This window comes from Macaca fascicularis, chromosome 3, assembly GCF_037993035.2.
Source record: "Macaca fascicularis isolate 582-1 chromosome 3, T2T-MFA8v1.1".
NCBI classification, from domain to species: Eukaryota; Metazoa; Chordata; class Mammalia; order Primates; family Cercopithecidae; genus Macaca; species Macaca fascicularis.
The window spans coordinates 102,470,230-102,497,146 of record NC_088377.1 but is presented as its reverse complement, the minus strand read 5'-3'; the positions used below and the strand labels follow the sequence as shown (position 1 = coordinate 102,497,146).

At 35.1% G+C, this 26,917-nt stretch overlaps 1 protein-coding gene across 22 annotated transcripts in view; it reads left to right on the top strand.

Annotated features, from left to right (window-relative positions):
- The window catches only part of TAX1BP1 (Tax1 binding protein 1), a 91,299-nt gene that overhangs the window by 35,156 nt on the left and 29,226 nt on the right, over positions 1-26,917 (top strand). For 12 of the 22 annotated variants that reach the window (XM_005549916.5, XM_065541014.2, XM_045387628.3 and 9 more), the window contains exons 6-13: positions 10,787-10,935; positions 11,023-11,113; positions 13,065-13,250; positions 17,942-18,166; positions 19,006-19,152; positions 20,240-20,363; positions 22,023-22,126; positions 25,871-25,996. In XM_005549916.5, coding sequence (XP_005549973.2) covers positions 10,787-10,935; positions 11,023-11,113; positions 13,065-13,250; positions 17,942-18,166; positions 19,006-19,152; positions 20,240-20,363; positions 22,023-22,126; positions 25,871-25,996 — 1,152 coding nt within the window. The remainder of the gene's footprint in view (positions 1-10,786; positions 10,936-11,022; positions 11,114-13,064; positions 13,251-17,941; positions 18,167-19,005; positions 19,153-20,239; positions 20,364-22,022; positions 22,127-25,870; positions 25,997-26,917) is intronic. The other 10 variants (XM_065541015.2, XM_074035311.1, XM_065541012.2 and 7 more) reach the window with 1 other exon arrangement.

The following is a 26,917-nucleotide window of genomic DNA, read 5'->3' as shown; positions in this document are numbered from 1 at the left end:
TTATCATTTTACAAATATTGTGGGTATTCTGGCATTTAAAGGGACGAAAATACCAGTTTGTAACAGCTAACAAATGAAAGATTTTGTATTACTAAAACTCAGCAGTCATTTGTCTCCCTCTAGCGATCACATAACTGTGCCACATTGCCCATTTACTTACCATGTTTTGATTGAAAACCAGAAAAAAATAGTTTAATACTTTTAAAATTATGTTTCACATTTTATGGAATTTGATTTACATTTATTTAAGATTGTCCTGATTATAATTTTAATAGAAAATCAATAGTTCCTGTAAAGATTTTGGGAAGCCTTTATTATCTTGCTTCATTGAGCCTGAGAAGCCATGGTAATACCTTTTTACTTCCAGGAAGAAATAATCCAAGTAAACTAAGACATGCCATTGATTGTAAGATACATCTCCGTTTCAGAAAGGATAAATTGTGGGAAAAAAATTAGCATATAGTTTTAGTACAGTAATGTAATGTCTTTGTGGATATTAGTCATTGAAATGGTTTTCTCATTTATAGAAGAAATTTTTCTTATCAGAATATTCTAGGATACATAATGGTATGGTTAGATGAAACTCATTGATAATACAATTGAAGGATCATATGTATTAAAAGTTTAAAGTTTAGAATTTTGAGTTGCGAGAACTTAAGTCAAATGGAGTTCTTTTTGATAAATGGAATTTTATGGTGGTAGCTTTGTAATATGTCAGCTTTGCTAGGCTGAACTTATTTTCCAGAGTTCCCTTCTCTGTAATTTGTTTAGGATGAGCCACAGGAGAGATTCTTGCATGAGATGAGGCAGAAGTGAAGCAGCAGCCATTTTGTAGCTTATACAAGTTGTGGCTTCTCTCCTGGCTCTCCTTGTTGGTATGAGGTAATAGTAGCCAGGCTGCAATTGCCCTACCTTCTGTGGAATCCTCTTTCAGTTTCTCCATCTCCTGGGTTAGGCCTGTCAGGAAGGACCCCAGCATGCTCAAGAACACCTTGAGACTATCAGGGTCAGAATAAAAACCAACATGGACTTCAGTTTTCAGTCCATTCTGGTGGGCTTCAGCTGGTGATTGTGGATCCTATTTTGTTCTTGCTTTTCCCACTTTATAAATGTCTTTCTTGATTGCCTGCCTTACACATACTAGTTCCAGTTTCTACCATTACACAAGATCAAATCTCTTAGTGTCTCTCTCAATCTGTCTGTTCGTCTGTCTTTCTCTCTCTCTCCAGCTGTTTGCTTATCTGGTTAAGCGCTTACTGATAAATTTACCATGTACATAATTCTTAAGGAGTTTTTAATGCAATTTCAAATTTGAAATTCTAGTAATGTACATTAACATTTAGGAAATTGAATTAACCATTTTCCCTTCAAAATGGTAGTGGCATCTTTTGGAGTACTAAAGTATTCTTCAGTGTATTGTAAGTAATTTTGAGGATTCTTATAAAGAACCAAACTGGTAAAATGTGTAGATAAAGATTTCTGTCTGGTATAATTTTCCTTCTGCCTGAAAGGACTTTCTTTAACATATTTGTAGTGCAGGTCTTCTGTTGATGAATTTGTTCAACTTTTGTATGTTATGTTAGGAAAAGTCTTATTTTTACCTTTAGTTTTAAAAGAGATTTTCGTTGTGTATAGAATTCTAGATAGATAGTTTTTGTATTTGAGTATTTTAAAAATGTGGTTCTTCTCACATTTATTGTTTTTGATGAGAAATTCAATGTTGTCAGTATTTTTCTTCCTCTGTATTTAATGTGTTTTTTCCCTCTTACTATTTTTAGGATTTACTCTTTTATCATTGAATTTAAGCAGTTGATTATGTTGTGTCCTCTTTATTTTCTTTATTTTTTATGCTTGGGGTTCAGTGACCTTTTTGTATCTGTATACTTAGAGTTTTCATTAAATTTTGAAAATTTTAGGCCATTATTTCTTCAGCTGTTTTTTCTGTCTTTCCTGTTCTTCAGGGACTTGCGTATACATATGTTTTGTTGCTTAAAGTTGTTTCAGAGCTCACTCGTGCTTTTTTTTTTTTCCCACTCGTGCCCTTTTTTTTTTTTTTTGGTCTCTTTTCGCTCTGTTTCATTTTAAATAGTTAAATTTTGTATGTCTCCAAGTTCACTAATCTTTTCTTTGCAATATTTAATCTGCCATTAGTCCTATCCAGTGTATATATATTTTTTATTTCAGACATTGTCATTTTCATTCCTGGAAGTTTGATTTGAGTCTTTTTCATGTCTTTCATGTTTCTGTGTATACTGTGTTCAATTTTCTTCTAGCTTCTTGAACATATGGAATACACATGTTTAAATACCTATTAACTTGATCATCTGGCTCATTTCTGTATCAGTTTTGATTGATTGGCTTTTCTACTCATTATGGGTTATATTTTTCTGCCTCTCTGCATGCTTAGTAATTTTTAATTGGATGTCATATATTGTGAATTATACCTTGCTGGGTGTTGGGGTATTTTTTATATTCCTAAAAATATTCTTGAGGATTTTTCTGGGATGTGGTTTAATTACTTGGCAACAGTTTGATCCTTTTGAGCCTTGTTTTCATGCTTTGCTTGGTGGTACCAGAGCAGCATTTTAGACTGGGGTTACTCTCTCCCCACTACTGAGGAAAGACTATACTGTAATTGTTCTCCCACGAATTATGAGTTTTTCCATTCTGGCTGGTAGGAATAACCACTATTCCTGGCCCTTTTTGAGTTCCAGGCACTGTTCCCTGTAGTCCTTTTTGGGTGATTCTTTCTCCAGCCTGGGTTAATTTCCTCACATGCATATGCTGTTCAGTAATCAGCTCAAGACTTGAGGGGGACTCCTTGCAGATCTCTTGAGTTCTTTTTTCTACATGATCCTTCTCTGGTACTCTGTCCTGAAAACTCTATTCTCCTTAGCTTTCCTAGACTCTCAGTTTCTCCCCATAACTCAGGGAGACCACTGGATTCTGCCTGAGTTTGCCCTCTTTGCCCTGTGGCCTTAAAAGTCTCTCTGGACAGTAATAAGTTGGAGCAGTTATAGAGGTGACCTGTGTTGTTTCTTTTCTTTCGGGGATCACTAACCTTTTATCCTGACATCCAGTGGCTTGAGAGCTGTTCTTCATTCAGTTTTTTAGTTTTCAGGTGGTAGAGTTCATTCGGTTCTTGTTACTCTATCTTGGCACTATTTTAGTTGCATCTATTTGTGTGTTTTAGAGTTGCTATCAGGAGAAAATGTTTATTTAGAGGAACCAAGATGCTCTTTCTCAACTGATTTGAATTATCTGGTATTCTAGGTACCCAGGTTTAAAAGCCTGTATGGTTTTTCTGCATGTATTTGGCGTTCTGTTCTTAGTTTTCTTTTCCATGGTACTCAAAGTAGCTGGTTCAGAAACTTTGTTACTGGTCTGTGTTGGAATGAAAAATGTACACTGCAATGTATGTAAATGCATTACTTCCTTCACTGAGAAAGTATTGCTGTGAAAAGCTATTAGGTGAACCCAACAGTGTGGTTAGCGATGTAGTTGATTTATATTTTTTACAAGTGTCTTGTCTTGATATAGCCTGGTAACTGTCGGTGGTCTAGTACTGTTCCCCTAGTCAGACTCCTGAGTAGCTGCTTGTACTTTATGTTACTAGTTTAACAAACGTGGACTTTTATTTAATATGCTTTTTATTGGACTCAAGAATATAGATAGGTTCTGTAAAATTGTACCCAGGATTACTCAGTTGCAGATATAAAAGAAAGCAAGCATCCAAAAGCCAACCTATATTAATATCAATTGTCTTGATTTTTAAAAAATATGTACAGTTTGCCACGTGCGGTGGCTCATGCCTGTAATTCCAGCACTTTGGGAGGCTGAGGTGGGCGGATCACGAGGTCAAGAGATCGAGACCATCCTGGCCAACATGGTGAAACCCGTCTCTACTAAAAATACAAAAATTAGCTGGGTGTGGTGGCACATGCCTCTAGTCCCAGCTACTTGGGAGGCTGAGGCAGGAGAATTGCTTGAATCTGGGAAGTGGAGGTTGCAGTAAGCCGAGATCGTGCCACTGCACTCCAGCCTGGTGACAGAAGACTTCGTCTCAAAAAAAAAAAAAAAGTATACAATTGGATGGTTTTTTGTATATTTACAGAGTCATGCCACCATCACCACAATTTAATTTTAGGATGGTTTTTATCATCCCCCAAAGAAACCTTGAGTCCGTTAACAGTCACTCCTTACATACCCTTGTCTCCATCCCTAGGTAACCATGAGTCTACTTTCTGTGTCTCTATATTTGCCTTTTTTTTTTTTGCATTTGCATAATGATTTTGAGGTTCATCCATAGATCAGTACTTTGTTTCTTTTTATTGCTTAATAATATTCTGTATCTTGATGTAAAAAATTTTTTTTAAAATATAGAGACAAGGCCTCACTATGTTTCCCAGCTGGCCTCAAACTCCTGGACTCCAGCCATCCTCTCACCCCAGCCTCTCAAGTACCTGGGACTACAGGTGTGTGCCAGTGTGCTTGGCTCATATCTAGATTTTTGGTTTTTGAGGCAAATATTTTTCTGACAAGTGCTTTACTGTTTTGAGATCCTCTATCATATGTATTTGTTGCCCTTCAAATTGGCTGTTTTTGGATTAAGTGTACTCAGTATTGTAGAAGTGTTTGAACTAGCTTTATAATTTCCTTATTTTTGGCTTTTAGTTGCTACATTTTCTCTTCAAGAATCAGATATTTAAAGTAATTTGCAATAGTAGTTGAATTTGGGTATGATCAGTGGTGCATATCTTATACTTTATTACAGAGCCAATTTAATTTTTTGTCTTAATGGCAGTGTATCAGATGGGTTACTTGATTTGAATACTAGTCAGGGATAAATAATGAATTAGAGTGAAGACAAAGCAATCCAACAGTGTAAAGTGTTTGTTGTTGTTGTTAATGTAACAGTCTATGTCATAAGTCATTGAAGTCTGGGGAGGGGAGCGCGGATTGGCTTTACATGATTATTCAGGGGCCTTGTTACCTTTTATATCATTCCACTGCCCACCCTTAGAGTCCTAGAGAATTTATGTCTTCATGATAGAAACTTAGTCACTGGCATATCCTGGTTTCAGCTGGCTGAAAAGGGGAAAGAGATCTTAGACAAGGCATGATCAATAATGTAAGTTCTAGAGGTGGAAGTAATATATATAATTTCATTGATATTTAACTGATGATAATTTAGATAACTATAATGCATTACAAGAGAAGCTGGGAATAAAGTGTAGTTGGGCAGCGATATGTAATTACTATGGTTGAAAGGAGGTCATAATTTGGCAGACAACCAGCAGTCTCTGCCACAACACACAACACCAATGTAGTACCAACAGTCTCTGCCACAACACACAACACCAATGTAGTACCAGCAGTCTCTGCCACACCACACAACACCAATGTAGTAGTCTTTGAATTTAGCAGTTTATGAATGAGATCTGGAAATTATCTTTGAAGAGTATCTTATAACTTTATTTATTAGTACCACTGTTAAGAAAGGTCATATCAAGAGTAGATAAAAATCAAATTACCAAAATTTCAATACCTCAATTATTAAAATTTTCAGTTATTATTTTAGAAAACTTTTTAAGAATATTGGAAAGTTGAAATCATTCTCAGTTCTTCCATTTACTAGCTGTGTAACCTTTGATAGACTACCTAACTTCTCTGTGGCTCACTTTTCTCATGTGAACAAGCATCATAGTTGTTCCTAATTCTTAGGCCATGTGTTCATCAAATGAGAATGTATTATGCATAAAGCACATAGAATTTCCTACACAGTAGCTCTCAAGATAGCTGTTATTGTTATCATAGCATTAGGTACCTGGTTTTGGACAGAGGCAGTTTAAGGCGTTTACTATCTAATACATGGAATTGCCAAAAACCAGTTTTGAATTTATGATCTAATTGAATTTGTTTTTGTTTATTTTTGCCGATTGTCATCAAGAAAAGATACAAAAGGCTTAATTTTAATACATGGGGTGATGATTATGACTTATGTATACATAGCAATATATTTCTTTCAAGCCAGTTACTTTAATATTGTACCTGCTCTACAAAGTAAGTTTTAAGAAATTCATAATATATTATTTCTACAATATATTTATATACTTTTAAATCCATAATTTTTGTATTGATAAGTATAGAACTGTAAAATGAAGCATTTTTATAGTTTATTTCATAAGACTACATCATTGAGTAGTTCCCATTCAATCTAATTAAAAGGTAATTTAAGTTATACTACCTTAAATTTTTGCACTTATTCCCTAACTCTTTAAAAATGTATATGAAACCTAATGTTCAAAAAAATAAAATCAGTAGTCTGTGGAATAAATTCATATTCAGGAAATTATTTAGACACTAGTATATTTGTAGCCTGTCTCTCTTCCCCCTCCTCTCCACTCCAACCACAAAAATAATGCTTGAATCTGTTATTTTCTATAAAAGTTGAATTTAAGTGCATTTGTTCATAGCAGATTTTTCAGTGAATTGAAGGTAGCCCTCATTACATTTTTTACTATAGTAATGCATCACTTACCAATGGGGATATGTTCTGAGAAATGGGTCGTTAGGGGATTTCCTCTATGTGCAAACATTATAGAGTGTACTTACACAAACATAGATAGTATAGCCTACTACACACCTAGGCTATATGGTATAACCTATTGCTCCTAGGCTACAAACCTGTAGTGCATGTTAGTGTACTGAATACTGTAGGCAGTTGTAACACGTGGTAAATATTTGTGCATCTAAACATATCTAGACATCTTAGAAGAGGAAAGGTACAGTAAAAATATTGTATAAAATGTAAAATTTGTTATACCTGTACAGGGCATTTACCACAAATGGAACTTGCAGGACTGGCAGTGCTCTAGGTTATTCACCGAGTGAGTAGTGAGTGAACGTGAAGGCCCAGGGCATTGCTGTACACTACTGTAGATTTTATAAACATTGTATACTTAGACTACACTAAATTAATTAATTATTATTATTTTTTTTGAGATGGAGTCTTGCTCTGTTGCCCAGGCTGGAGTACAGTGAGTGTAGTGGTGTGATCTCGGCTCACTGCAACCTCTGGCTTCCAGGTTCAGGTGATTCTCGTGCCTCAGCCTCCGGAGTAACTGGGATTACAGATGCACGCCACCACACCTGGCTGATTTTTATGTTTTTAGTAGAGACAGTGTTTTACCATGTTAGTTAGGCTGGTCTCATACTCCTGACCTCAGGTGATCTGCCTGCCTCGGCCTCCCAAAGCTGGGATTACAGACATGAGCCACTGCACCTGGCCAGACTACACTAAGTTTATAAAAAATTTTTTCTCGGCCGGGCGCGGTGGCTCAAGCCTGTAATCCCAGCATTTGGGAGGCCGAGACGGGTGGATCACGAGGTCAGGAGATCAAGACCATCCTGACCAACACGGTGAAACCCCGTCTCTACTAAAAAATACAAAAAACTAGCCGGGCGCGGTGGCGGGCGCCTGTAGTCCCAGCTACTCGGGAGGCTGAGGCAGGAGAATGGCGTGAACCCGGGAGGCGGAGCTTGCAGTGAGCTGAGATCCGGCCACTGCACTCCAGCCTGGGCGACAGAGCGAGACTCCGTCTCAAAAAAAAAAAAAAAAAAAAAAATTTTTCTCCAAAAATAAATTAACCTTAGCTTACTGTAACTTTTCACTCTCTAACTTTATTTTTAAAAACTTTTTGATTCTTTTGAAATAACTCTTAGCTCAAAACGCAAACATGTACAGCTGTGCAAAAATACTCTTTCTTTGTATCCAAATTCCATAAGCTTTTTTCGATTTTAAAAAGTTTTTGTTTTGTTTTCTTTTTTTATTTTGTTTTATTTTGTTTTGAGATGGGGTCTTGCTCTGTTGCCTAGGCTGGAGTGCAGTGGCGTGATCTAGGCTCATTGCAACTTCCGCCTCCTGTGTTCAAGCAATTCTCCTGCCTCAGCCTCTTGAGTAGCTGGAACTACAGGCACACACCACCACGACTAGCTACTTTTTTTGTTTTTGTTTTTGTTTTGTGTTTTGAGTAGAAATGGGGTTTCACCATGTTGGCCAGGCAGGTCTTGAACTACTGACCTCAGGTGATCCACCCACCTAGGCCCCCCAAAGTGCTGGGATTACAGATGTGAGCCGCCACACCTGGCCAAATATTGTTATTTTTGTCTGGTGGATTTCCAGAAACCAGAGAAGATGCATTTATAGTCTGTGTAGCTGTCATCATAACTTGGTATTTTAGTTGATTTCAAAAGTAGGGTGTTTGAGAAAAGCCAGATTAAGTAAAATGAGTGAGATTTGATTTATAATCTGACTAGCAATTTTCATAAATAGTTGTTTTGTCAATAATTTGCTATTTAAAGTGTTCAGTTGCTAGTTTACTAAATTTTACTCTGTATGTGTGTGAATCTAGAATACCATTCCTTTTTTCTAGATAATTGTTAGTGATACTATATCTGGTTTCTTCATAAGCTTTTGTTTATAATCAGAATTTTATTTTTTAACATGAGAATAAATGTGCTCTGTTATTTTAAATACTTTTAAAATGTGTTTAGCCACCTAGATGAATGATTCATAATCTTTTTATGTGGTTATTCATATGTGAGAGTTATGACTTATGGGAATTGGTAGTAGTGGCTCTTGGAAACAGTGATTTTTCAGTTTAGGAGTGAGAGGAAAGTCCCTGCATGAATCTGAAGTACTCACATCTCTTTATCTCCTTTTGCCCCAATTTTTATGATTGTTTTCTTATTGGTATACAATTCAGCAGGCTTAATTATCTGATGGAGGTTTTCTTTGCTTTAATATTAGAATTATGATGTGCTTTTGGCGTGATTTACAAATGGTGACCAAAAGTGTTTTAGAAAAATTGTGTTTTAGATTTTACTCTTTTAAAGTTAATTTTTGAAAGCAGGATTCCTAGTTGTCTGAAATGGCAAAGCTCTTAACTTTTTCATGCTAGGGAGGACTGAGCCACATTGAAGATGCTTATGCTTAACTCAGACATGAAAACTAGAGGCCTGAAGACTAATCCTTACTTTATAATTTTCATGTCTTTTAAAAGGAGGCTTGGATGCTGAGAAGCTATCAGGTGCCTTTATGGGCACCAGAGAAAGAGTCTAAGCGCTTGTAGTCAGAGTTAATATATAATTCACTGTGAAGTTAACTGACTCAAAGCAATTAGTTCATGATTTACATTCAGTTGCTAGTGATTTTTTTCTCTTTTCCTATGCGTTTTGTAGAATGCTGTATACCCATTATAGGGCTTCATTACTTTCAGGATTGGAAGCTAATTTTGTCCTAGGGAGAAATACTTGGGTTAAATCTGTAGTGTACTTGCAGTGCCAAGAGAGCATTGGTAAAACTAAAAATGAAAAAAAAAATGTAAACTTTATTTAGAAACCTCTCTGGCTGTCTTTATAAATCAACACAACAAATCCTGAAAATGTGCCCAGTGTCACAGCAATCATTATGATTGCAGAGGAAATAAATATTACTTGTTTTTTCTCTGGTATTATGGCATTGGAACAAAAAACGCATTTTGTACAACAGTTTTTGGTTAGTGTTACAAATTCAGTCAAACATTTGCTTTGAACAAAAATATATCAATAGGGTATATCTGACTTTTATAAAATAATGTAGCAATGTGCATATTCTAGCAAGATATTTAAAATGATATTCTATCAAAATATTTGGGTGAGTTCTTTTATGTGAATTAAAGTGAAATATAAATACTATATAATGTTTCATACTTTTAACCTGGCAGAATGATAATTTTTTAAGTTTTCGTTGCTGGGTAGGTAAGTATTACTGTTTTGGGGAGAAATTTTAAAACTGTTCTCTAATAAAAATAATTTTATTTTAATTTACCAATTCTTTTATTGTATAGTTTTCTATAATAAAGCACCTCCCTGTATACACTGTTATATTTGAGTCTTATAAATCGTCCATTTAAAGTAGAATATTCCAAGTAGAAATACATTCAATTTGTTGCACTAACTACCTCTTTTGTATTTGTCTTAGTATCTTTGAATATTTGTTTAGGCGTGAGTCACACTAGCAAGAACATTAGGAACATGGCTTTAGGCATATTTTAGTGCTTTGATGGGACTTAGTTACCTGTGCTAGAAAAAGTGGGTGTTAACCTCGATGGTGTCGTGTAAGACTTGATTTGTCGTGACTAATTTTTAAAAATTTTTCCTCATTTTTCTTGCCTGCCCCCTGGTGGAGAAAAGTTAGTAAAATCAACACACAGGGTACATGAAAAGTCTGAAGGTGGGGGGAAAATGTATATAAAAAAAGTAATCATTGCTCATGCGTGTAGTCCCAGCACTTTTGGAGGCCCGAGGCAGGAGGATTGTTTGAGCCCAGGAGTTTCAGCCTGGGTGACATGGCAAAAACCCTGTCTCTATTAAAAAAAAAATACAAAACATTAGCCAGATGTGGTGGGAGTGCCTATAGTCGCAACTACCTGGGAGACTGAGGTAGGAGGATCACCTGAGCTTGGGAAGTCGAGGCTGCAGTGAGCTGTGATCGTGCCACTCTACTGCAGCCTGAGTGACAAAGTGAGACCCCAGACAAACAAAAAACAAATTATCGATTAATTTAGTATATGAAAATTTAAATATATGTTATCATTTCAGGTTTTATAGTCTTAGCTTCTCAATTTTGGAGGGAACAAATGCGGGACTAAAATTGTAAGAATACATAGTTTTCTTAAAGCTATGCAAATTTGCTTTGCTGATTATGTTTCTGTGTTTCTCAAAATACCTTCTCACTTCTCAGGGTCTTACTGAAGTAACACAAAGTTTAAAAATGGAAAATGAAGAGTTTAAGAAGAGGTTCAGTGATGCTACATCCAAAGCCCTCCAGCTTGAGGAAGATATTGTGTCAGTAACACATAAAGCAATTGAAAAAGAAACTGAGTTAGACAGGTATTTCTCATGCTTTTAAAAAATAAATTCAATAAAAATTTTAAAACTTTAAAACATTATAATGTTACTTTATCATACCTATCTCAGTTTAAAGGACAAACTCAGGAAGGCACAACATGAAAGAGAACAACTTGAATGTCAGTTGAAGACAGAGAAGGATGAGAAGGAACTTTATAAGGTAATTTATTTGTTGCATATTTATTGCCTGTTACTTCAAAAGAAATGACGCCAAAGCTTAGGGGCTGTAGGTCAGCAGTTGAGGAGCAGCTTAGCTGAGTGGTTCTGGCTCTGGTCTCTTGTGTAGTTGCAGTCAGGATGTTGGCAGCGGCTTCAGTCAGCTGAAGGCTTGATTGGGACTGGAAGAGCTGCTTCTGAGATGGCTTACTCACGTGGTTTTTGACAGGAGGCCCTTCAGCTCCTCTTGAAGTGGTCTTTTCATAGGCTGCTTGAATATCCTCACAGCATGGCAGCTAGCTTCTCTCAGAGTGAGTGATCCAGGAGAGAGCAAGGAGGAAGTCACAGTCATGTTGTGTATCACCCCTAAAAGTTAGTTTTCAGGGAATTAATTTGCTTCTGTTTTAGATACTTAACAGGTAGTGTGTAATAAGTTGAAGAGGTTTAATGACATTAAGATACTTGTTTATCATAATTCATATAACTATTTTCCTTTTTAAGAACATACATATATATATACCTTGGGGAGAACATTAATTTAGTAATGATCCTGTTTTAGAGTTTGACTTTTAGAATATCTTCAGAGATGTCATTTTATAAAAATATCATCACTACTAACAAATCTTGACTGCTTGAAGTTTTAATTTTTTTTTTATTTGAGATGGAGTCTCACTCTGTCGCCTAGGCTTGAATGCAGTAGTGCGATCTCAGCCCACTGCAAGCTCCACCTCCCGGGTTCACGCCATACTCCTGCCTCAGCCTCCCGAGTAGCTGGGACTGCAGGTGCCCGCGACCACCTCCGGCTATTTTTTTTTTTTTTTTTTTTTTTTTTTAGTAGAGACAGGGTTTCACCGTGTTAGTCCGGCTGGTCTCGATCTCCTGACCTCATGATCTGCCCACCTCAGCCTCCCAAAGTGCTGGGATTACGGGTGTGAGCCACTGCACCCGGCAGTTTTTATTTTATTTTATTTTTAAGCAACCCTGAAACATAGGGTAGTTAGCTTAATTGTCACTAACTAATAATGTTGTGGGTGCAGATTGAGACTTATTTTTTTAAGTGGCTCATAAGCATTTCCTGAAGGCAATTCCAGATGAGGAATTTCAAGAACATTCTGAGTTAAGTCCGTTTCTTGTTAAGTCAGTTTAATGAGCTGATGATTATGAAAATCAGGTAGTGTTTTAAAGTGATGCTGCAAGGGTGTTGGCTGCTGATGCCTTCAGAGAATCAGGAGTTAATATTCTATCCTTTTGAACAAGAATTAGTCCTTCAGCATTCTGTACATTGAAAGAGTAAAGTTCAAGAAGTAAGTTAATTCATTTCTCCTCAGTACTCTTAACCAAAGTAAGATATACTTGATAGTGGACACTAGGGGTCTGTACTTATAATTCCAGTTATTGAATTTGATTTGTGTATCTGTTAGGAGCAAATCTGCAATAGCGAAAGTCATGGGAAAATCAACATAGTTGGGTTAGTCAACAAATACATTTTTCGGCACATTAAAACTAAGTGATACCGTACTTTTAGCCTGCAGAAAATGGAATTGTTTGAGATGTTGTTTTTGAATGTACCCCTTCTAGTTTTCCAGAGTCTTGTCATGCCAGATTTCAATATGCCAAGTAACATAATTTGTTTCCCCAAAACAACAGCCAAATCTATTTGCATTTTTAAAGAGAACCTGAAACCATTAAATCAAAGGAAAAGACTTTAGAGATCAGGTAATGTTGTTAGGCCTTAGAATAATCTCTATGGAAAATAAAAAAGCTTAGAAAAGCTGCGTTCTGCTCCTGCATGCTTAACTAGTCATTTGGCAGAACCTGGGTCTCCTAAATCCTAGTCTAGTATGTCTTTCCTTCCTTTAATTATCTTTGGGTTAGAAATATAATGGTATTTTAAACTTTGACTGACTTAGGTCATGGAGTTAGAATGTTCTTGACATTTTCAAACACCATTACAGGTACATTTGAAGAATACAGAAATAGAAAATACCAAGCTTATGTCAGAGGTCCAGACTTTAAAAAATTTAGATGGGAATAAAGAAAGCGTGATTACTCATTTCAAAGAAGAGATTGGCAGGCTGCAGTTATGTTTGGCTGAAAAGGAAAATCTGCAAAGGACTTTCCTGCTTACAACCTCAAGTAAAGTAAGTACTTTTGCTATATGTATTTGAAGATTGTAAAACATACCTATGAAATGTATGCAATATGATTTTCATTTTTAATTCCCCCAACCTTTTGTTTTGAAAAAGTTCAAATTTACAAAACAATTGGAAGAACAGAACAGTGTATACTAATGTATGCTAAAATATTTTGCTTTTCTTTGTTTTATCTCCCCCATTTATATGCCCTTTTTTCCTGAGTGATGTGAATTGCAAGTATTATGATAATTTACTCTAAATACTTTAGCATGTCTCCTTTATGAACAAGTACATTCTTCTCCATAGTCATAACACCATTATTACACCTAAGAATTTAGCATTGATTAATAGTCATTCTTGTATATAGTTAGTTCACATTCAAATTGCCCCAAATGTATGTATAACCTTATATAACCTTTAAAATTTTGTGATTCAGACTTAAAGATTACATATTATTTTGATTGTTGTATTTTGAATCTGTTTCAATCTAGAATAGTGTCCCTACACTTTTTATGACACTGGTATTTTTGGAGAAGACAGGCTAGTCTGAGAAAATGTTTATAATCTGGATTTGTCTGTTCTCATGACTAGATTCAGGTGAGACATTTTTGCAGGAAAAGACATAGATGATGTTTTGTCCATCCTGTTGGAGTCATATCAGAAATTATATAATGTTGATTTGTTCCATTCTTGGTAATGTTAGGTTTAATAATTTGTTTAAAGTTATGCCTACCTGTCTCTGTATAGGTGCCTTTCTTTTCTTCTTTGTGATTATTAAGCAGTCTGTATAAACACCCTATTCTCCAACAGCCTTTCCCCAATGGTTTTATTGTCCTTTGATGCTCCTCACCTGCAGCAGCTATTACGTTGGTAATAATTAATGATAGAAAAATGGTGATTTAAAAAATTCTCTTATTCCTTTTATGTTTATTTGTAGGTAATCTTTTATAATGAGGAAGTTCCTGTCACCCCTCCCTCTTTTTTTAATATAACTTTGTACTTACGAATTTTTTGTTGCATATTATGCATAATCATCATTATTCTTTTTCGTACCCAAATTGTTCTGAATTTAACCAGGGGAATCTTTTCAAGCCTGCTTTTTTGTCCTGATATGTTCCTGTAATGCTTTCAATACTTACTTGCTTTATGGCACAACTGTATGTTCTAACTTCAGGTTGTTCCCCCAGACCTGATATTACCATTTCTCCAAGAAACTCTGGTTTTTTTAGTAGGTAATGGTATTTTGAAACCAAGAACGGGATCCTATTGCTACTATGGGGCTGCTGCTTTGCACTTTCAGTGGGTATTTTGCATCTTTATTTTATATTGGTAGCTCCAATTCAGATTTAGTACCTTAGGATTCTTCCTTCCTTTGCTCCGTTCCATATTTTTATCTGTCTTCTCCCAGTGTGAGAACTCTTGTTTCTAAAACATCGTTATTACTCATGTGTTTCCATCCAGCCGTACACACCAATGGTTTCACAATTTTTACATCAATGCCACTTCCAACAATAAATCTACTAAATAAAGCTAAGGTATTTTTACAGCTCTTTTTTCTTAGAATATGTTTCACTAAGGATGTATAGATCACCATGTTCAAAAGTTACTTGAACTATTTTTTTTTTGCATACATATGTTATAAATTTATAATATAATTTCATTTGTTTGTATTTAATTTTAATGTTTGCTTTTATTCTTCTGTTTGATTTAATTTTATTGTTTGAAAATGTGAAACAGTTGCTTTGTTCAGAAGTCAAAATGATAGAAAAATTTTACTCTGAGGTCTCAATCTTTTCCTTATTTTTTTAAACCCTTTTCTTACCTATACCCGTAGGTAAACATTTTCATAAGTTTCTAGTTTATTCTTATGTTTCTTTTTGTAAAAATAAGCTTATATATGCATGTGTACATGTACATACATACTTCTTTATCCTCTTCTTTCTTAAAAAAGATGGCACTACTATACATACCGTTTTGCATCTTTTTCTCACTGAACAAAATAAGTTGCTAGTTATTCCATATCAGTTCATAGAGATCTTCCTCATCTGAAAAAAATGGCCATATAATATTCCATTATATAGATTTCCCTTGATTGATTCATTATTTCTTATGATGTTATTTTTAGTAATTTGCTATTAAAAATACTCAGACATAGTTAATGTAATACCTAAAATGTCAGAAGTGCATGACATTTAGAATTAATGATTAATCCTTGTTACTTTTTAATGTAACAGATTGCCAATGCAAACATGAGAAGTGTATTTGATTATTTGTTATTTAATAAGAGGCTAAAAATTTCTCTAAGCATCTTTTTCCTATTTAAGCAAGACTTCTGTAAGGAAAAGCATAGTTATGGAAGTACCTGAGAAAAATGAGTACTAGTTGCTAAAGCTTTTTAAAAGATTGTAAAAGTAGTTTGAGGTTATGGTTATAAAAAAATTTAAACAGTATGCGAGGGTACAGAGTAAAATGTAACCCTCATCTCTTCTCAGATAAGTCAATATTGAATTTATGAATATATGTATATTTATATTTTAACACAAATTAGAATTTATACATTTTTTCCTTTTTTAAAAAATTTATAAATGGATATCTTGCACTATGATACACATGTGAATCTTTTTCATTCATCATAACAGCTGCCTAGTATTTCTTCTCTTCATTTAACAACTGTATAGTATATGATTGTTTAGAGTCTTCAGCTTTTATAAGCATCCTGCAGTAAACATCCTTATAGCAATATGTAGGCACATTTATAATCCGTAGAATAAATTATTTCAAGTGGAATTACTGGGTCAGTGAGTATTTAAATTTTGATAGTTATTTTCAAATTACCTTTCAAAAAAATGTTCTGTTGATTTTTTTATTCCTACCAAGAGTATATGAGATATGTATTGTTCGTAATGACTGCACAGACTTTGATAATATGGGAGTAGTATATCGTAGTTTATCATAAATTCTCATATTGGTAGACATTTTAGGTTCTTAATAATTTTTCATTATTTTAGTATTTTGTTGAATCCTTGTAAAGCTAAACCTATGTCTGCCCTTTGATTATTTTCTTGGAAACTTACGGAAATAAAATTGCTAGATCAAAAGCTGTGAGAATTTTTAAGCTGCTGATGAATGTTGTAAACATCTGATGAGAAAAGATGCCAGTTACAGTTTATATAAGCCCACCTGTTTGTGAATATGCCAGTTTCCCAAAACCCATGCAAATATTGGAATGTTACTGTTTTTTAATCTTTGTTAGTTTGGAAGGTGAATGGCATTTGTTTTAACTTATTTATTTGATTGTTAGTGAGTTGAATTTTTTACTGCATAATTGCATTTATTTCTTTAAAAAATTTTGTATGTTCATGACTTTTGACTTTTTTTGTTTTGTTTCTCCTTTTCCTATTGACTAGAAAAGTTATTTATGTCAAGTATTATTATACCTTTCTTGAATATATTACATATAATTTTCTTCTAGTTCTTTTTCTTCTCTTTTGACATATAGAAGTTGGCAATATTTATATAGGTAGATCTATTAGTGTGATGCCTCCGAAGATTTTGTCCATGTCAACACTGTGTAAAATCATCATTTATATATCCTTCTAATGGGCTAACACTTTAGAAACCAATATTAGGTTGCATTTTTTTTCCTGATTTTACATTATTTTTAGTGCAGAGATTAAAAGCAGGAAGTTGAATAAACTAAATTTATTGTGTTTATAATGTTTAAATGTTATAATGTTTAAACATTAATATTAAAGGAAATAATTTCATCACAGCAATTTTAGCTTTTTAAAGATACTTTTAGGTTTGTCAAGCAGTATGCGTTACTTTTCATTTTCCCAGTGGCTCGTCTTTACTCCTTGTATATCAATATTTTGTTTTTAGAACTAAGGCCTAAATCTGTTCTGTGTTTTTATAATGATATGTGAAATAGATTAGATTAGATTTGATGTCTTTTTTTTTTTTTTTTTTTTTGTGAGATGGAGTCTCGCTCTGTTGCCCAGGCTGGAGTGCAGTGGCGTGATCTCCGCTCACTACAAGCTCCGCCTCCCGGGTTCACACCATTCTCCTGCCTCAGCCTCCCGAGAAGCTGGGACTATAGGCACCCGCCACCACGCCCGGCTAATTTTTTTTGTATTTTTAGTAGAGATGGGGTTTCACTGTTCGCCAGGATGGTCTCGATCTCCTGACCTTGCGATCCTCCCCCCTCGGCCTCCCAAAGTGCTGGGATTACAGGCATGAGCCACCGTGCCTGGCGATGTCTTTTAGGGTAGAAAGTAGGAAACATCTTTTAACCAAAATTTTTGGTGTTACAAGGAAGCTTTTGGAATGATTTTTACGGGTAGTCATACAAAATGAGGGTCAGTATTTCTAGGAGGAGAGATTCTGGGGGATGGGATCTTTTGCTTGAACCTCAGTTTGGGCAGGTCCTTAAGCACTGGGTATGTTGCCTGACTCCCTGTACTTTAGGTTCCTTGGGTATGAAGTAGTAGCAGTGAAACCAAGTACATAGGGTTGTTATAGAGGGAACCTAAAACAAAGTTACCTCTTAAGTTTTTTATAGGCATATACTCTGTAAGTCATGAGTAGAAAAATCAATATCTAAAATTTTGGCCCTGTTGAAATATGCAAAAATTGTTTCTGCTTCTGTTTTTTACTTGAGTGGTTGAATTACAAATATATTTATCTGCTTTCTTCAGGAAGATACTTTTTTTTTAAAGGAGCAACTTCGTAAGGCAGAGGAACAGGTTCAGGCCACTCGGCAAGAAGTTGTCTTTCTGGCTAAAGAACTTAGCGATGCTGTCAATGTACGAGACAGAACAATGGCAGACCTGCATACTGCACGCTTGGAAAATGAGAAAGTGAAAAAGCAGTTAGCTGATGCAGTGGCAGAACTTAAACTGAATGCTATGAAAAAAGATCAGGTAAAGCAAGTTAATTTTGAATTTGCATTTTGATTTAAAAAACCACTATAATCTCACAAAATAGTAAATTGTGTTAAAATAAGGCAGGTCAGATATCTGATCAGAGAATGTTAAATTTTCATTCCTTTTGTTTAGTCATTGTGACTTCTTGGTTTACAGTTAATGTATGCTGTAAGAAAAACTTCTGTGAGTGAATTCTTAATGGTTGGTGAAAGCTGCCCTATTAATTAAATATGTTGATGTCAGATATGTATTGCTTTGTTTGGAATTTCTTATTAGCTGTATAAAACAGTATTATGGTTGTTTAAGAACTTAATAATTGCTCTTCAGGAGGTAGATTATTTTTCTCTAGTTTTTAAAATGAACCTTAGTCCTAAGAATGTAAAACTGGACTTAACAAGAGACCCTGTGTTGCTCTGTAACCAAAATCCCAAAATAAAGAAAAAAGTGGCCGGAGGCAGTGGCTCACACCTATAATCTCAGCACTTTGGGGGGCTGAGGTGGGAAGATAGCTTGAGCCCAGGAGTTCAAGACCAGCTTGGGCAACGTAGTGAGACCTCATCTCTACAAAAAAATTTCAAAAATTAGCCAGGTGTGGTGGTGTGCACATGTAGTCCCAGCTAGTCAGAAGGCTGAGGCAAGAGGATTGCTTGAGCCAGGAGGTCAAGGCTGCATTGAGCCATAATTGGGCCACTGTGTTTCAGCCTGGGTGACAGAACAAGACTCTGTCTCAGAAAAAAAAAAAAAAAAGAAAAAAGTAAGATTGAAGTTGGGGTTACTATTAACATTAGGAGAGACCAGATTTTTATTTTTTTCTTAGAATGTTTGTTTCTTTCTAGGACAAGACTGATACACTGGAACACGAACTAAGAAGAGAAGTTGAAGATCTGAAACTCCGTCTTCAGATGGCTGCAGACCATTATAAAGAAAAATTTAAGGAATGCCAAAGACTCCAAAAACAAATAAACAAACTTTCAGATCAATCAGTAAGTATCATTAAATTTACACATAGTAAAGTATCTTGTTAGTATTTTTATTCGAAAATCAAATTTGTAATATTCTAAATATCAACCTTTTAAATATAATTTATCTCTGCTTGATTTCAAGTAATTGGCCGAATATTGTCAGAACTCTTCTTTAAAAAAGTCTGGAATTTTAATTTACTGGACAGCCAACAAAGGAAGCAAGGGCAGTAGCAAGGAGAAGACAAAGAGAACAAACAGTCCTCTTTTCTAGATAATTTCCCTCTTAAGTTCTTGATGAATATCTTTATCACTTAAAACTCAATACTTATTATTGACTCTTGTGACAATGACATCTATTCTCATTGGAGTTCACCATTAATCATCCCTTGGTCTTAGATGGTTTCTCAGTTGTAATTGGCAAGTTCTTCCTACTCATATTAGGAAGATTCTTATTCCTATTAGATTAGGAACAGTTAAAGAGTGTTAGCTAATTCTTTTGTATTCCATTTGAGACTAGGTAGGTAGATTTGTAAGACAGCCAAGGAAATGTTTTTATTTTGAGGTATGTATGTTTCAATGTGGGTCCTTAAATTGTACTTAAATACAGGGCTTGCTATCTGAGGAACTCCTGGAAATGTAGAAGAAACATAGTTAAAACCTGAATATGATGCATATGATACTTTCCTGGTCCTACTTTTTTAAATCAGAGGAGACAAGCAAGAAATGCATGTAGTAAAGTAGGAAGGGTTTTGTGAAAAAATATGATACTTTAAGTATGACTCATCCACATGTATGAATTTGGCCTGGGGCCTTTTGAGTACATTATAACTTTGTAGTAGATTTCTGTGAATGACTTATTTTGGTGGTGTTTTGATGAGTTTATAAGAAAAAGCAAAATATGGTATATTTCTTTTGCAACATTTAGGTCAGTGAGGAAAATGATGTGTATAACTTTAGTCTTTGTTGGCATTTAAAACAAGAGCAGCTTTTGTGGACTTCTTAGGATTTCCTAAAGTAATATGTAAAAATATTATTTACTTAGTTACTGCAAGAAGGAAATATAACTAATTCATTGACTCATTTAACAACTTATTAACATTTTGAATAGGCTAATAATAATAATGTCTTCACAAAGAAAATGGGGAATCAACAGAAAGTGAATGATGCTTCAGTAAACACAGACCCAGCCACTTCTGCCTCTACTGTAGATGTAAAGCCATCACCTTCTGCAGGTAAAAATCTTTTAGACTTTTTGTGGAGGGTAGTGTACACTGGAAAGTACTTATACTGCCTTCTTCCATGTGTAAGAACTTCAGGGTGTTCATAAAAATTTTCATGTGATAAGTGAAGGAATTGAGGCAACGAGAAAATAAGGGTGTAAATGTAAAATAGAGTCATGCATGTGGTGAATATACAAAACATGAATAGATAAAATGTGAATGTAAACTAGTAGTTATCTTCTTGAGACTATTCACACATGTTAAAAATGAGCTGGTGCTTGTGAGTACTAATTTGGGCTACATAGGACAAAAGCCACGAATTGAATTTTTACTTGATGTTCCATTAAATCTATGGAATTTTGAAGCATTTTATTTGTCGATTTTAATTTTTAAATTCTGCAGGGGAAAATAATCCCCTATTATTCTCGTGTTTTTCTGTTTATTCATTTATTTTTGGCTGCTTTGGATCAATGGGGTACTTCTTCCCTTCTCAATGTACCTGTTGGCTGATGGAGTTAAGTTTTTATTAATTTATTACCTTATAGAACAGAATAGAGAGACATAGTGAAAACATGAATAATATGAAAATTTGGGTTAACTAGGTTTTCATCTGCCCTAATTTTTTCACTTTTATGTAAATTTGACAGTAATGACATTAAATACTAGAGAAAGTATATTTTCTTGTTTAGTGTGTGGGGTAGTTGATCTTTTAAGTCTTTTTAAATGTAAACATCTTAGACTATTAAATATTAGGTTTATTCCCTGTAGGACAGAATTGAGCCTTCTGTTTCCATGTATCCTTTGTAGTAACTAAAATGGTGTTATAGGGTATTTACTTAATAAAGACTTAGTGGTAATGAAGGGCTAGAAGAATGATTTAAAATGTGTTCTTGGCTGAGTGTGGTAGCATGTGGTCTCCTAGCTACTCTGGAAGCTGTGGCAAGAGGATCACTTGAGCCCATGAGTTTGAGGCTAGCCTGGGCAACATAGTGAGACCCTGGCTTTCAGAGAGGGGAAAGAGAATTCTCAGAGTATGGTTTTCCTACTTACCGTGTCTATTCAGTTATATGAGGAGAACAATTTTTGTGCTGTTTTGGAACTCTTTTTAGCAAAAAAATTTTTTTTGTTTTTGAGATGGAGTCTCAGTCTGTCACCCAGGATGGAGTCCAGTGGTGTGATCTCAGCTCACTCCAACCTCTGCCTCCCGGGTTCAAGCGATTCTTGCCTCAGCCTCCTGAGTAGCTGGGACTACAGGTGCATGCCACCATGCCTGGCTAATTTTTTGTGTTTTTAGTAGAGACACAGTTTCACCGTGTTAGCCAGGATGGTCTTGATCTCCTGCCTCAGCCTCAGCCCACCTTGGCCTCCCAAAGTGCTGGGATTACAGGCATGAGCCACCACGCCCGGCCAGTTTTTAGCAAATTTTTTAAAAATCAAAGAATAATCCTTTATTATTGAACGTGAACTTGGTTCTAGCCAAACGCACATTTAAAAATTCTCAACTAGAGTTTATGTATCCTTTGTATATCTAGGATATAAATAGATATTTCTGTCCTTCAGTATTCCATTTATTATATTTCACAATATGCAGACCTTTAAGTTTTTCTGAACAGGAAGATAATATAAGGGGCAAAATACTTTTTAACAGTCTTATTTTCTGCCTTGCTACAGCAGAGACAGATTTTGACATAGTAACAAAGGGGCAAGTCTGTGAAATGACCAAAGAAATTGCTGACAAAACAGAAAAGTATAATAAATGTAAACAACTCTTGCAGGTAAGTTAACTACCTTGTAAATGAAAGAGGTTTATAAAATGTTGATGACTTAGCTTACCTTTATTGTTTTGATTGATTGGTATCTTTGAGTTTCTTTCCCATCCCCATATACTGTTACTTAGTTTCACTTTTGGGATGATATGGGCGTTTTGTGTACCTGTTCACATAGGCATGTGTGTAACATCATGAGACCTGAAGTTATTATTTTCTTTTCACCTAATAAAATGTTCTTGTTTGGGTAATGGGCAAATAGTTAATTGAGGTTAGAAATTATTATCTATCATCGTATAAAGATTCATGAGAAATATTTGAACTTCATAAAAGGAAAGTGCTGTTTTTAAATTTACTATTATAGGCCAGGTGTGGTGGCTGATGCCTATAATCCCAGCACCTTGGGAGGTTGATGTGGGTGGATTCCTTGAGGCCAGGAGTTCAAAACCAGTCTGGCCAACATGGTGAAACCCCGTCTGTACTGAAAATACAAAAATTAGCTAGGTCATGGTGGAGCATGCCTGTAGTCCCAGCTACAGTCTCCTGAGGCAGGAGAATCACTTGAATCCGGGAGGCGGAGGTTGCAGTGAGCCGAGATTGCACACTGCACTCCAGCCTAGGCAACAGAGCGAGCCTCTGTCAAAAAAAAAAAAATAATAAAATAAATTACTATTATAATAGCAAAGATTTTTACATCTTAAAGTGACTAGACTTGCATAGTGGAAAAGGGAATGTTAACCAAATGAGTCGTCTCTTATGGTGTTGTTTATTTTCATTATGATTATTACTATTATTATTATTATTTTTGAGACGGAGTCTCACTCTGTTGCCCAGGCTGGAGTGCAGTGGTGCGATCTCAGCTCACTGCAAGCTCCGCCTCTCGGGTTCACACCGTTCTCCTGTCTCAGCCTCCCAAGTAGCTGGGACTACAGGCGCCCGCCACCACGCCTGGCTAATTTTTTGTATTTTTAGTAGAGACAGGATTTCACTACGTTAGCCAGGATGGTCTTGATCTCCTGACCTCGTGATCTGCTCACCTCGGCCTCCCAAAGTGCTGGGATTGCAGGCGTGAGCCACCGTGCCCAGCCTATTTTGATTATTTTAAACAGCATCATTCAGACTTTTCTGGTTTGCAGCCTTCTTGGTGTAGTATTCACTACTGGAATATTTAAAGGAAAAGGGAAAATGCTTCTCATTTATATCAATTTGGCATGGAGAGGAAAAAGTGGTGTTTGTGTATGTGATTTTTGTTTGTTTTATTAAATGTGCTTTTTTGTGTGTGTTTTTGTGTGCATTGGGGAGGGGAGGAGCCTTGTTTAGAGCTATAGAATAAAATTTACACATTAGCTTAATTTTACTGTAATTTAATTTACAGTAATTATTTAAAATATTTTCATGTTAGTTATAAATAGCGAAATCTTTTAACCAAAGTTAAAATGAACTTTTTTTTTTTTTTTTTTTGCTTGAGAGAATCTTGTAGAAGGGTTGATTAGAACAGTTTTGAGTTCAGGGCAGTTGTTTGTAAGACTGAACTACATTTTCATTAAAGATGAAACAATTCTGGATGAATATTTCAAGATTTTTCTATAGAAATAGTATTGAAAGGAAGGTAGAATAATGTTCAAGCAAAAATCTTTTTTTTTTTTTTGACAACCATATTGAGGTATAATTGAAATCCAATGAATTACTACACATACCTAAAGTATACAGTTGGATCAGTTTTGACATACACAATTGTGAAACTATCACCACAGTGCCATCACTCTTCCAGTTTTTTGGGTACGTGTTTGCAACACATCTCTTTCGTTATCCTTACCTCCGGGAAATCACTGGCCTGCTTTCTGTCACTATCAATTAGCCTACATTTTAGACAATTTTATAAAATGGAGTCATGTAATATGTACTTTTTTCCACCCACTTTCAGCATGATTATTTGAGATGTATTCATATTATTGCTTATATTTATTTCTTTTTATTGTATCATTTGTTTATCCATTCCCCACTTGGTGGGTATTTGGGGTTGTTTTTCGGCTGGTACAAATAAAGCTGCTTATGAACATTTGTTTACAAGTTGTTTATGGACATATGGATTTTTTTGTTTCTTTTGGGTAAATATCTAGGAGTGAATTGCCTGGGTGATATAGCAGTTGAATGTTTAACTCTATAAGAAATTACTGGCTGGGTGCAGTGGCTCATGTCTGTAATCCCAGCACTTTGGGAGGCCGAGGTGGGAGGATCACTTGAGGTCAGGAGTTTGTGACCAGCCTGGCTAACATGGTGAAACCCCTTCTCTACTAAAAATACAAAAATTAGCTGGACATGGTGGTGCACTCCTGTAATCCCAGCTATACAGGAGGCTGGGGCAGGAGAATCGCTTGAACCTGGGAGATGGAGGTTGCAGTGAGCCAAGACTGCGCCACTGCACTCCAGCCTGGGTGACAGAGTGAGACTCTGTCTCAAAAAAAAAGAAATTACCAAACTGTTTTGTAAAGTGTTTGTATCATTTTACATAGCCAGCCTAATGGGTGTATACTGACAGCTCATTGTGGTTTTAATGTGCGTTTCTGTAATGACTTGATGTTCAGCATCTTTTCTTATGCTTATTTGCTCTTTATCTCTTTTTGTGTGAGTGGCCAGATCTTTTTGGTAGTTTAAACATTGGGTTGTTCACCTTGAGTTGTATTTTTTTTTTTTCTGGATATGTCTTTTGTCTGATAAATGTAAGGTGAATATTTTCTCCAAGTCTGTAGCTTGCCTTTTCATTTCCTTAATGATGTTTTTAGAAAAGCAGAATTTTAATTTTGATAAAGTATAGTTTATCAGTTCATTTATGTTTTATGCTTTTTACCTTCTAAGGAATGGTTTGCCTAATCCAAGGAGATAAAGATTTTCTCCTGTGTTGTCTTCTAGAAGTTTTATAATCAGCTTTTCTATTTAGGTCTGTGAATCATTTTAATTTTTGTGTATGGTATGAGATATGGAATGTATGGTATGGATATTCAACTGACCTAGCATTATTTGTTTAAAAGATTTTCCTCTCCATTGAATTGCTCAAAGTATATTTTTAGGTGTTCACATTGAACAAAATGTTCCAAGTGGAACTGGCCTAATTACCTTTTTGTCATGATTTGTAGCTCCTCCTTTATGATAATCTGGGTTTTAGAGAAGATCAATGTATAAGAAGTCAACCTAAAAATTATCTTGGTCAGCAAATCCTGGAGTTTATCAATGTATGGAAACAACAGCATTATAAATATGACATTATTTCCTCCCTTTGCAAAAGTAATATATACTTATTGTGAAATGTTGTAGTGTTCCAGAAATGAAGAGTAGAGATGGCAAAAATTACCTCTATCATTCTGATCCCCTGAGATAAGAACTATTAATATTTTGGTTTATATTTTTGTATACAACACAAACATAGTTATTATAACTGTGTAAAACAACTTATAAACAAAAATAGATTATATTATATCTTCTTTTTTAGCAACTTGCTATTTTCAATTAATGTATCTTAACATTTTTTCTTGTCAACTTGTATATCTGCCTTATTTAAAAATATATATACTATTTCGTTGTGTGGATAGAAAATGATTTATCCAATTGTCTATTAATAGACATTTGATTAGTTCAGTTTTTATGCTGTTACAACAGTGTTATAATAAACATTCAGCCCATATCTAAGTATGTTGCTATAGATTTTCACTCTACATGGATTTAAAATCTTTTGGTAATTATACTAATTTCATTTAGGATGAGAAAGCAAAATGCAATAAATATGCTGATGAACTTGCAAAAATGGAGCTGAAATGGAAAGAACAAGTGAAAATTGCTGAAAATGTAAAATTTGAACTAGCTGAAGTACAGGACAATTATAAAGTAAGTTTGGTACTCATTGTATGTAAACTTAAGGCATAAACTTTTGAAAATTTGTTATGTATAATTTTATTCAATCTAATGTACATTTTAAATATGGATAATTGATAGTTTTTTCTACAAGTAAAAATGTACTATATATTTAGTTACATGAATACTGTTCATTAACTTTGAATTGAGAAAATGGATACCATTTGGGTTGCTATTGTGGCTTTAATTCTGTGGATTCAGATGGCTATTAAAATTACATCTTTGCCGGGCGCGGTGGCTCAAGCCTGTAATCCCAGCACTTTGGGAGGCTGAGATGGGTGGATCACGAGGTCAGGAAATCGAGACCATTCTGGCTAACATGGTGAAACCCCGTCTCTACTAAAAAATACAAAAAAAAAACTAGCCGGGCGAGGTGGCAGGCGCCTGTAGTTCCCAGCTACTTGGGAGGCTGAGGCAGGAGAATGGCATGAACCCGGGAGACGGAGCTTGCAGTGAGCTGAGATCTGGCCACTGCACTCCAGCCTGGGCGACAGAGCGAGACTCTGTCTCAAAAAAAAAAAAAAAATAAAAAAATAAAATAAAATAAAATTACATCTTTTAATTGTGTTTATTTTTAAAGGTGAAAAGTGATCATTATCCTCCTGTCCTCTTGTTCATTTTGAAACAAACATGAATGCTTATGTAAAATTATTAGGATTGCTTGAGTCCAGGAGTTTGAGATCAGCCTGGGCAACATAGGGAGATGCCCACTCCCCCACCAGTCTCTAAAAAATAAAAATAAATAAATAAAAAGAATTATTTTAGGGCTTTGACTTTTTTTGTAGTACAATAATATGTCATCAGTAATTTTAAAAATTTGGCTAGAGTTTTACCATTTGTCACCAAAGTATGTGACTGTGATCCTAAATGAAATACTGTAAAAGCAAGTGATGT